This window comes from Marmota flaviventris, chromosome 4 (assembly GCF_047511675.1).
Source record: "Marmota flaviventris isolate mMarFla1 chromosome 4, mMarFla1.hap1, whole genome shotgun sequence".
Taxonomy (NCBI): Eukaryota; Metazoa; Chordata; class Mammalia; order Rodentia; family Sciuridae; genus Marmota; species Marmota flaviventris.
Window position 1 is genome coordinate 37606359 of NC_092501.1, and position 12760 is coordinate 37619118.

The 12760-nt window shown below is 37.1% G+C and overlaps 2 protein-coding genes across 13 annotated transcripts in view; one reads left to right on the forward strand and one right to left on the reverse strand.

The window, feature by feature from the left end:
- The window catches only part of Shld2 (shieldin complex subunit 2), a 79618-nt gene extending 67899 nt beyond the window's left edge, over positions 1-11719 (reverse strand). For 5 of the 12 annotated variants that reach the window (XM_027940004.2, XM_071611110.1, XM_027940005.3 and 2 more), the window contains exons 1-4: positions 11623-11718; positions 10781-10828; positions 8306-8349; positions 4903-4976 (exon numbers count right to left, since the gene is read on the reverse strand). The gene's annotated coding sequence lies outside the window, so the exon portion shown is untranslated. Of the gene's footprint in view, positions 1-4902; positions 4977-6340; positions 6424-8305; positions 8350-10780; positions 10832-11622 lie in introns of those variants that run through there. The other 7 variants (XR_011707306.1, XM_071611112.1, XM_071611111.1 and 4 more) reach the window with 7 other exon arrangements.
- Positions 11720-11773: 54 nt separating this feature from the next.
- Positions 11774-12760, forward strand: part of Glud1 (glutamate dehydrogenase 1) — a 36995-nt gene continuing 36008 nt past the window's right edge. Inside the window, exon 1 of the mRNA XM_027939885.2 lies at positions 11774-12447. Coding sequence (XP_027795686.1) covers positions 12003-12447 — 445 coding nt within the window. The 5' untranslated portion in view covers positions 11774-12002. The remainder of the gene's footprint in view (positions 12448-12760) is intronic.

The window sequence follows — 12760 nt, forward strand, 5'->3', positions numbered from 1 at the left end:
TCCCCTTATGAATCTATAGATATAATGCAACATCAAGTAGAATGTGTTTTTTTAATTTAATCATGATCAATACCAGAAATATATAAATAAGTTCCAGTTTTCCAAAATGGTAAGATAGATTTCAATCAATTCTTCCCATTAAAACAACAAAAAATATTGGGTGAAGTATGAAAAACAAATTCTTAAAAGTCACAAGTGAAGAGTAAGGAGTTACTCAGCCAAAACTATAAAGGAAAACTAGGGAGTCTAGGGAAAATTAACATTAGAGCTGCTTTTGACCTGAGGGTGTCTGGTCATCAGGAAAAATATTTTTGTTTGAGGGTCTTATGGGTTAAGAGGAACATAATTTAAAGCACAAAACCCAAATAAAATAATGAGTTTAAAAAGGTAACTTCCCCACAATGACCTGTGGCGCCAAAGGGCAACATTCTCAAAGTAATAGTCATCTAAAAGTAAACCAGTCCCTGTAGTCTTATAACAAAGGTTTGCATAGTTTCATGGTTCAGGGAATCGTAAATCTTGGATTAAGGAGGCACTCCACCTCTCCAAAGGCACTTATAGAATAAATCACAAAAAAATTAAAAGTTGGAAAATACTTTTAGTATTTTACAAGAGTAGACTGAGACACAGAAGACAAAGAGAACAGAAGAGGGTACAGATAGTATTTGAGGGGGTAACAGATGAAAATATTCTAGAACCCATGAAAGGTCCTCATCAACAGATTCAAACACCACAAAGAACAAGCATACAATAGAGGGTTATTGGGAAAGCCAATAAATTGGCCCTATGTAGAGACATAATCTGGTAAATGTCTCTTGATCTCTCACCATTTTTTCTCCCATAGGACCCTCCCCTTCCTCAAAAACATACATACACATACTCCACTGACAGTGAACTATGATGCTGTTGCCTAATATGTACCATTTATGCTTGGGTTAAAAAAAATAGACACTTGGATTCCTTTATAAAGGGAAACAATGATATTATAAAGATACATATAGATTAAAAATGAAATTACAACAGGAAAACCACTTTATTGACAAAGTCACATCACAGATTTCTGGACAGCATTCAGATTGAACAAGGTGGGACATCTGCCCAAAAGACAATCAGTCACCTGTAGCCTAAGAATGGAAAGATCAGATCACAGGGTACTAAACATGTTCACCTAAAAGGGCATGTTGGTCAACAGGAGATTTTGGCTCAAACAACCACCAAAAATGGATATACCAGGGCTGTGGTCGTGGTTCAGTGGTAGAGTACTCATCTAGCACATGTGAGGCACTGAGTTTGATCCTCAGCACCACATAAACATAAATAATGGTATTGTGTCCATCTACAACTAAAAATAAATAAATATACCTATACTAAAATTAATTTCTTAATTTTGGTACCATGGCTATATAAGATGTTATCATTAGAAGCTGGATGTGGTGGTGCATGCCTGCAATCCCAGAGAAGTGGAGGCTAAGGCAGGAGGATGACAAGTTCCAGGCCAGCCTGGGCAACTTTGTAATAGCCTGTCTCCAAATACAAAAATAAATATAAAGGAAGTGGTAAAGTGGCATTGTGTTCAATTCTTAGTACCACTAGGAAAAATTAAAAAGATGTTATCCTTAGAGAAAGCTTGATGAAGAGTTTATGGGAACTCTGTAGTATATTTGTAACTCTTATCTAAAATTAATTCTAATAAAACAATTACTACAAAACAATTTATGATGAATAAAATTACTCTAAAACAAAACATCAATTTCAGAAAGTAGAAAAACTGAATACACCCAGTCATTATTTTTTCACTTATTATATCAGACAGTAACTTTTGATTATTTTTAAAGCAATTTTTAAGCATCTCTATTTCATTTTTCAGAATGTTTTGAGTTTTATCCTACTTTTTAAATTCTAATTCATTTTTTGCCAGTTTCTATTACTTTAATAACCACAAAGAAAAATTAGAAAAACTTAAATGTGGGGCTGGGGTTGTGGCTCAGCAGTAGTGCGCTCGTCTTGCACGTGGGAGACCCTGGTTCGAGCCTCAGCACCACATAAAAAAATAAATAAGTGAAATAAAGGTGTTGTATCCAACTACAACTAAAATATAAATATTTTTTAAAAAAAGAAAAACTTAAATGTTCCATGAGAACATAGCAGTTGACTGTGAAAAAATACGAAAATAGAGTGATATAGATTAGAAATTTTATGAATTTATGTAAATAGATTAGGAATAAAATAGTAAGTATTCCTTGCTGATCCATCTATTCTGCTTCTTAATTCAGACATCTAGAGTTGTGTCACTGCAGAAAATCTGTAGATGAAAATGCAGTTATGGTGGATTATGGGATAACCTTTCTGTTATTTTCACTTTTATATCTTTTAAACTTTTACCCAAGAAAGTATTAAAATAAATGAAAACCATAGAAGGCAAGGAAATAAAATTTCTCAACACTTAGGTTTTTTAGTTTGTTCGACTTAATTTAAATCCAACTATGATTCTTCCTCTAATGTGAATTGGTTCACATTTTTTTGGTGTGTCATATATCATTAAAAAAAAGAAAAGAATATGAAATCAATATTAGCCAAAGTCTACAACTCATTAGAGCCAACTTATAAGAATATACCAAAAAGAGTATTATTCAAAATAATTTCTTTTTTGACTAAAGACTATTAATACCTGACTTAGGGGATATACACTTTAACTTGAGCCTCTCATCACAAACTTCTCTTATTCTTGAGGAATCCTGTTATTTCTCTATTTCAGTACCTTCCCACTGATATATGTTTTCACTGAATACTTATTCCTGCTTTTTCTTTTTGGATAGGTGGTCTGAACTTTCATTGTGGATGGCTGACAGATGTCAATTTCTAGAATCAAGATGTAGTTTTCAATAGCCCTCTAAGAATACAATCATAAAGATTCCACATTTAATGGGAAGACTGTGAAAAACAATAACTATGTAAAAGCCACTGTGACTATCTACTTCATGTATCTTCAAAGTAGTCTAATCCCAAGCTATGCTTCTATTACTATATTATTATAACAGAGAATTAAGTCTATCATTTCTGCCCTTATGACAAAGAAAGGCAAGAAAAATTTCTAATTTCAACATAAAGGCCAGATGAGCCCTCTTATTATTTTAAGCCACTTGCCTACATATACCAATGACAGTAACAAGTCCCTCATGGAAACTTCATCAAAAAGTCTGCTGAATCATTTAAGCACTTGCTATTTCATCATAAACCCCAAAAGCTAAGTATGGGTTTCTGTTCTGTCCTTCATTCTAGCAACAGAATAAACACCATAGTGTGAAACTATTGCTTTATAAGCTGCCAATGTTCAATTCAGGAGGCATAATCTAAAGACAATCATCATTATATAAGATCAAAAAAAGAACTAGAAATTGCAGATTTCCCAATGCAGAGAAAAGAAAACTGTATCATAATTCCCAGTGTCATATTAACTTAAATTTTACTGGTATTCTAAGGAATTACATTATCACAATAAGATAACAAAGCGCAGTTTAGTGATTTTCAATGAAAATATGGCAAACACTGTTGATTGCCTATCTAACAATCACTCCTTCCACCCTTCCTCCCTGCTCACAGATCCTGCTTATATTTCAGGGGTTAAAAGTGCCTCCTCTATAAAAAGTCCTCCTTCTCACCTCCCTTACAACCAGGGCAGAGGTAGGATGTAACCCAATCCTAACTCTGGGGCCTAAGAGAGCTGAAGCTGGATAGCAAGTCTTTGGAGGAGGTTACCTTCAACAATAAAGGGGTATACACAGGAAGAGGAAACTGCTCTTTCTCTATAGCATTTGATTGTACCTCCATGTGAACCTAACCTCCCCCTACCACCACCACCAGGTGCTAAAGCCATCTTAAAACCATTAGGACAAATATCACTAATGTGATGAATATAACACAGAGAATAGTACTTGAGCATCTTATAGTTTCACAGACCCTTAATTCTAACAGTGGAAAAGTCCTGCCTCTACCTTCTTGATAGGTAACAGTTATCTTAGTTTATGGCTTAAGCTTAAGCCATTTTATTTGGATATTGTTGGTACCTGAAAGCCAAAACATACTAACTAATCTAGCTAGCAAATAACTGTTCACTTCACACTCTCAGGTCAGGAAGTTAGGTCTCTGCTATTTAGTGGACTCAACACTACAACCCTCTCTACTTTGATCCCTAGTGCTTCACTGCCGTATATCTTCTCTTCCTTTTTAAAATTCTAATTGCTGTAAGGACCAAGCTTAATGTAATTATATTCACATCTATTTCACATAAAGTCTTTCTTCCACAATTTTTCCCTGATGATGAAATAGAAGGTACTTTTTGCTTCTCTGATATACTTTTCAGTTATGTCTGCTTTTAACAGCTTTACAAATGTGCCCCAATTTTTAGCTTACATTTTCTCTCTTACTATCCAAAGTCCAGTCACATATTGAAATCACAATTGATCTAAAATTTTTAAAAATAAAATGCTAAATACAGGATAAGGTTTTGCTTTTATAGAGTCACCATGAACATTAATAAATACAGCTAAATGATGAGTAACTGAGTCTGTTATCCTTTGTTCATAACAAAAAATTTAACCCAAATTTAAAAACAATGAATAAGACAAAGTGAATAACTGCAGGTGAAATCAGAATTCAACCTCAGCACAGTTAATTTTTAAAGAGACTTAAAAATTCTTGAATGCTATATTTAAAGGGATAAAGATCATACTATGAATTTCCATGTTTGCTTAGAATAAAGAAAGGCTCCTTAAGCAGGAGTTGATAAAACTTTTGTTCAAAGTTACTCAGAAATTCAGCAACATGAAAACTAAACCAGTCAAAGAGACATAACTAACATTTGATTTATTAGGAAAATAAGGTTTTAGAGGAAAGACTACAAACCTTGAAAACTTCAGATCCTTTTCTTTGATACAACTCCTTTTATTGTTATTTGGCTTATTACAAAAACTTGCTCACTAAAAAGAAAAAAGTCACAATTAAATACTTTTCAGAAAAATCAATTAGAAATACAAAGGCAAGGGCTGGGGATGTGGCTCAAGCGGTAGCACGCTCGCCTGGCATGCGTGCGGCCCGGGTTCGATCCTCAGCACCACATACAAACAAAGATGTTGTGTCCGCCGATAACTAAAAAATAAATGTTAAAATTCTCTCTCTCTCTCCCTCCCTCTCTCACTCTCTCTTAAAAAAAAAAAAAATTAAAAAAAAAAAAAGAAAAGAAATACAAAGACAAACTAGAAAAAGGTTTTCTGAAAGTTTCAACACAAAAGTTTGAAAAACGACCCATGATTCACTACAATTACCAGCACCTAAAAAAATCATAACTAGAGGATATTCATTTTCAACCCAACTGTTGTTTAAGCCAAATTACTGCATTGATCAAATTGTTTTTAACCAAATGTATGCTACCCTAAATTTGCAATCTATGATCTCATTTATCTGCAAACTCTGCAAATGCTGCTTCTTTAGCAAAGGCTCCACTCCTATTCCCACTTTTTTTTAGCAAATTAATGATTAATGTGAACTAAAATCCATAAAAATACGGAATATGGGGCCTGATTAAAAATTTCAAGATTTTTAATTGCTTATTTTAAAAGTCTATGTTTAAAAGGTTAAATATTTGATTTGTGATATAATTTGGCTTTATGACATCACTTTTGAAATACTAGATAGGATAATAATTAAGGTCAAATGTGAACTAAGCAACTTTACAGAAAAACAAAATTTAGATGTTTATTAAATTCTTCCTAAGATTAAGTCATAACATACACAAGAAGGTAAAGAGATGCAAAAGAGAGCTGCTGTAATATGTAATAGGTTATTTATTATAGCATTGTTACAACTTCAAGATATTGGAAGCAATGTATATGTCATTCAAAGAGAGATGGGAAAAATAATTATGATGCATCCATACAATGAAATAGTATGAAACAGCAAAGAAGAATGAGTAATGTTAAGCAAGAAAATGGAATAAAATGTCATCAGATTGCCAAAATATAGTAAAGTGCAATAGAGTGTAACTATCACTAATACTATTATTATCATGATTACCATTTCTCATGAAAAGTCACTCCAACAGGCTCTAAAGTTTTTTATAATTTTGTTGAATGATTATTTGTAGGCAATGTCTGCCTCTTTTGCTGAGCTGTGCCTATTATTAAACATCATTTTTGACAGCTGAGAAACAAAATAAAACTGCCTCCATGCAGAGTGTATTTACTGTGGCGTATGTGACAGAAAACTGAAATCCTTAAGTCTAAAACTGATACTTACCTGTGTATGCACAAAATAAAATTACTATGTCAAGTATATTAGCACACACCTATAATTCCAGAGACTCAAGAAAGTGAGACAGTAGTATCACCAGTTCCAGGCCAGCCTAGGCAACTTAGTGAGGCCTGTCCCAAAATAAAAAATAAAAGGGCTGGAAACGTAGCTCAGTGGCAAAGCACCCTTGGGTTCAATCCCTGTACCATGAGGGGGGAAAAAAAGCAAAGAAAGAAAAAAAAAAAAAAAGAATTAGAAAGGGGAGCATCAGATTGAAAAGGAAGAAGTAAAACTCTCTATTTGCATAAGACAGAATCCTGTATATAGAAAATCCTAAGGAATCCATTAAACCTAACAATAAAAAGTTCAGTAAAGTTGAAGTATAAAAGGTCAGTATACAATAAACAATTGGATTTCTACACACTTGCAGTGAGCAATCTGAAAATGAAGAAAACAATTCCACTTACAATAGCATGAAAAGAATAAAATACTGGGCTGGGGTTCTGGCTCAGTGAGAGCGCTTCACCTAACACCTGTGAGGCCCTGGGTTCAATCCTCAGCACCACATAAAAAATAAATAAATAAATACAGAGATAAAGCTATTGTGTCCAACTACAACTAAAAAATAAATATTTTTTTAAAAAAAGAATAATAATAAATTTGACTAAAGAAAAACAAATTTTATTTTTTATTAATTTATTACATATTTTATTTCAGGATCACAGATTGATCCCTTAAATTTTAAAGCTTAATTTTTCCTAAAACACTTAAGATGGACATACAGTTTATAAATCTAAAATATTACTGCTGCAGCCTTGATTCTCTTGAATTCTATCCTTGATTCTAAATTGTTCTGGGCTTGGCATATGCTCACCACTCACGCAACAATTTTGTTATTTTACAAAATTTGAAGGGTTACTTTCTCATACAATTCTTGGGAAATGCTGTCTCAGTTTGCTGTAATCTTAAGTAGTATAAAATTTAACCTCCATTTTAAAATAACAAAACACTGCTGAGAGAAATTTCTAAAGTATTAAATAAATGGAAAGTCATTCATGTTTACCAACTGAAAGATGTAATACTGTTAAAATGGTACTAATACCCAAACTGATCTACAGAGTCTACATAAACCCTATAAAGATTCTAGCTGACTTCTTTGCATAAATTGACACGTGGTCCTAAAATTCATATGGAAATTTAAGTGTCATAGAATAACCAAATGATCTTGAAAGAACAAAACTGGAAAACCTGTGCTTATCAGCTTCAAAATTTACTACGAAACTAAAGTAATTAAGGCTGGGGTTATGGCTCAGTGGCAGAGCACTAGCCTACCATGTATGAGGCACTGGGTTCAATTCTCGGCACCACATATAAATAAATAAAAGAAAGGCCCATTGACAGACAAAAAATAAATAAATTTTTTTAAAAAGCTATAGTAATTTAACGTATGGTACGGGCACATGGATAAGTGGAATAGATATGTATAAATGCTCACATGTAGGCCCATTTATTTTCCAAAGAGTATGTGAATACCATTCAATGGGAAAGAAATAGTCTTTTAAACAAATTAGTGCTAACACAAATAGATAGCCATATGGAAAGAATAAAGTTGGATCTTTTTTTTTTTTTTTTTACAACATATACAAAAATCAACTCGAAAATGGATCCAAGACCCAAATATAAAATCTAAAACTGTAAAACTTTCAGAAGAAAACATGGGTATAACTCTTCATGACCTCCAATTTGACAATAGTTTCTTACACGAGGTAACATAAATCACAAGCAACAAAAGAAAATACTTATAAATTGGACTTCATCAAAATTAAAACTTCAGTGCATCAAAGACACCATTAAAAATGTGAAAAGACAATCCTCAGAATGGAAGAATACACTTGCAAATCATACAGCTGACAAAGAACTTACATCTAGAATACATAAAGAATTCTTATAACTCAATAATAAAAGAATAAATAACCCAACTTAAAAAATGAGCAAAGGAGGGAATGGGGTTCTGGCTCACCAGAAGAGCACTTGCCGGGCACGTGTGAGGCAATGGGTTCAATCCTCAGCACCATATAAAAATAAAGAAATAAAATAAAGTTATTGTGTCCATCTACAACTAAAAATATTTTTCTTAAATAGGCAAAGAATCTGACATTTCTAAGTCAGATCATTTCTAAATCAGAAAAGTGTTATAGTTTGGATCTGGAATGTCCTCCAAAGGCTCATGTGTTGAAGGCTTGTTCCCATGTGCAGCTATGTTCAGAGGTGGGGCTTTGGGGAAGTGATGGATCATGAGGGCTCTGACCTTATCAATGGATTAATACATTGAAGAAATCACAATTTGATGGCATTATTTGTATTACCAGGAGGTGGTAAAACTGTAAGAGGTGGGGCCTACTTGGAGCCAGCTAGAGGAAGTAGAAAATTGAGAATATACCCTGAAAGGGTATATTTTTTTCCTCCCACCCCTTTTCTCTTCACCTCTCCTGAGCAGCTTTGCTCTGCCATACCTTGTACCATAATGTCTCTACCTAATTACAGGCCTAAAAGCAATGGAACCAGTGGACCTTATACTGAAACTTCTGAGAACATGAGCCAAAATAAATTTTTCGTCCTTTAAGCAGTCTTTCTCAGATATTTGTCATAGCCATGGCTGAGGAAAAGCTGTCTAACAAAAAGCACATGAAAACATACACAAACTCAACATCTATAGCTCCAAGGAAATGCAAATAATACCACTTCACAGCCACTAGGATGATTATAATAAAAAAAAGACAACAAATGATTTTAAGGATACAGAAAAACTGGAACTCTTATACACTACTAGTAGCAATTAAAATGGTGAAGTCACTGTGTAAAACAATTTAGCAGTTTCTTAAAAGGTAAAACACTGAGTTACCATATGACCCAGCAATTCCTAGGTCAACACTCTCAAGCACTGAAAAAAATATGTCCACACAAAAACATGTACAAGAATGTTCACAAAAGCATTATTCTTCATAGTCAAAATAACTAGTGGAGATGCACTACAGTGGTAGAGCACTGAAAAAATAGTGATATAGCAATACAATGACTACTGTCCAGCTATAAGAAAAAAAAAATGAAGTACACATATGTGCTACATGGGTAAACCTTTAAAACATGCTAAGTGAAAAAAAGGCAATCAGTATGGACTACCTACTGAATTACTCCATTTAAATGAAATGCCCAGAATAGACATATCTAGAGAGATAGAATATATACCTTTTCCAACTACACTATTTTTTCAAATGATTGTTGTTCATGTATTTACATGCTTTTCATTTCTAAATTCTGACAGTCTTCTAAAATGTTTTTTGAAGCATTTGAAAGTACAAAAGCACACTACTGATCGAGGAGAACCTGGAATTTTAAAACAGCTAAGAAAAACTCATAAATTTCAAAGGCAGAAAACCAATTTGTCTTTGGTGAATGACCAAAATTCCCTTCAAGTTAAATTTTGATCCCCAGAAATTACTACAAATAATTAAACTTTAATTTGCAAACTATTTGTACATTTTACAAAAGAAATCATAAATCTAAAGCTGAAACTTAGAGACTTTATGTCACAGTAATTTTAAACTACATGGAACAAATGCTTAAGATACTTTTTGGAATAGCAGAAATAATGAAACTTTGGGATCAGATACATGGGTTTGAATCTTAACCTATTTATCATCAACAATTTACTTTGTCTCTGAGACTCAGTTCCCTCTTCTGTTAAATAAGTGATCATAATACCTTATTTAAGGTGAAAAAGGAATAACTCCAACTATGCACTAAATGGGGGAAGAAGGGCAGGGTTGGATAATTACACTTTCTTTAAAAAAAAACTTCCCTGTAAAATTTGAACTTTTTACAACTTGTATATAATTTTAAAACAATGAATGTTTTTAAAATTAAAAAAACTTCCTTTTATAGATTTCTCATATAGCCATTTTATAAGACAACTCTACACAGGAGATTCTCAATAAAAAAGAATTTCCAGAACTCTATTCCTCACTCCTTCCAAAGCTGCTTAAATTCCATCTTCTTGAATTCAGGTGAACAAGCCACAGAAGAAGCAAAGTTAAACATTTATTTTCTGAAGGTTGCAGTTATCAAGAAAGAGATAAAACTAATCTCTTAAACCACTTTCCTCAAAACATACCAGAGAATTAGCCTGAAAAGAAAAACATTTCCATTAGCTTACTAATGCTGATAGGTAGTGCTGAAACTTCAGGTTTGGGGTGTTATTATTCTGAAACTTCAGATTTTGGGGTGTTTGCTTTCTGCAATGTAAAACAGTAAAATAAGGGGCTGGGGCTGTAGCTCAGTGGCTCAGCGCTTGCTTAGCATGTGTGAGGATTGAGTTCAATCCTTAGCACCACATAAAGAGAAACAAATAAAGGCATTCTGTCCGTCTACAACAACGACAAAAAAAAATTTTTTTAATGGTAAAATAATACTATCAAGTGAAAACAAAATTTGGTACCTTTAAGTTTTTGACCATCAAAATAAATTCAGGATACTGGTCTCTTTTCTGCTGAAAAACATAAGAATATACTTTACAGAATCTTGTGAGACTTAATTTTTCTTTCATATTCTAATAGATAAATGAAGTTATCTAATAGATGAATGTCAGGAAATACAAAAAGATGACACTTAAAAACCTCCAAAGTACTATGGGACCACTAATGATGGTCATGTGGCATTTGGTAGCTTTCCTTAATGACTGAGTCATTAGGCTCTTTCAAACATCTTATTTAAAGAAGTGCATTAGATTTAGCATTTCCTATTTATTTATTCCTGAGCATAATCGCATTTCCACATTGCCTTGTTTTAGACTATTTCATGACCATAATTCTGGAAAATAGAAAGTACAGTCAACGAATCGAGGAAGACAACAGTGCTTTGCGTAACTTTTATCTCGATGTCTTTTAGTAGAATGGGACAAATTAAAAACGTCTGTAGTAAAAGCCAGTTGGTCAGGGATTCCCCAGCCCCGCGGCCTTCTCCTTTATAGTTCCTCTCAGTTCCACTAGTGATGAAAACTTTCCTCACCCCGGGTGGAGGCCCAGCCCTGAGCCAGACCTCAACACCCTCTGCTCCGCATCGCTTTCCGGCCTCAAGCGCCTGAGCCCCGCACAACTGGTTCCGGCCCGTGGCCGCCCCTCTTTAGCAGACGGACGGAAACATGACTAAGACGCCCCGGGACCGCGGCCAGACCTCCAGGCTTCGCTCCCGCCCAGACCCCGCAACTACGCCTCGCAGCGCCCCCGAAAGACTAGGGTCCTCTCCCTCGCTCGGTCCCCTCCCCCAGCAGCGCGCACACACCTGAGAACCCCCAGAAGGCTAGGGGCGGGCTCCCAAGAGATCCGGCCGCCCGAGCACCCGCCTCACCCCTCCACCCGCCGGTGAGCATGCGCACCAACCGCCCGCGCCTGCGCGCCCCCGACGCCAGGCCGGCACGCGCCGCCGCCTGGGAGGCCGGGCGAGGCCGCAGCGGAGGCGGAGGCCGAGCGCCCTGGGCGGCGCGCGGCCCCCGAAGTCCTTCCTCCCGTTAGACGACGAGCGGTCGAGGGGAGGGGACAGCCAGGCAGGCAGGAAGCTGCGGCTTAAAAGGACTGCCAGCGCCAAGTTCTTCCTCCCTCAGTCCCAGGCCTCCGAGCGCACCTCTTCTGCGGCCCGCTCGCCTCTCGCCTCTACTTTCCGCCATGTACTGCCGCCTGGGCGAAGCGCTGCTGTTGTCGCGCGCCGGACCCGCTGCGTTGGCCTCTGCGGCCGCCGACTCGGCTGCGCTGCTGGGCTGGGCCCGCGGACAACCTGCCGCCTCCCCGCAGCCGGGATTCACGCCGCCCTCCCGGCGCCACTACAGCGAGGCGGCTGCCGACCGTGAAGACGACCCCAACTTCTTCAAGATGGTGGAGGGCTTCTTCGACCGTGGTGCCAGCATCGTGGAGGATAAGCTGGTGGAGGACCTGAAGACCCGGGAGAGCGAGGAACAGAAGCGGAACCGGGTGCGAGGCATCCTGAGAATCATCAAGCCCTGTAACCATGTGCTGAGCCTCTCCTTCCCCATTCGGCGCGACGACGGTTCCTGGGAGGTCATCGAGGGCTACCGGGCCCAACACAGCCAGCACCGCACGCCCTGCAAGGGAGGTGAGCGCTCGCTGGGCCCCGTCTTACCCGCCCTCCTGCGAGGAGCAACTGCTCTGTGCTCGGGCGGGCGGTGTTCCCCTCCCAAGCTCTCCGCCCCGGCCAGCCGGTCTCGGGTGTGGCAGTTTTGGAAGATAAGTGATTTTTCCGCCCTAAAACCACAGTGTAGTCAGCCCGCGTCCTTCCCCCGCGAGCCATCACCGCTGGCCTCTATGCCAATGCTGTATCAGAGTAGACACTGCACTGGTCTTTTAGTCCAATTCCTGCAAATTCCACTTCTGGAGAAGGCAGTGACTGGCCCCTAGCCCATCCGATG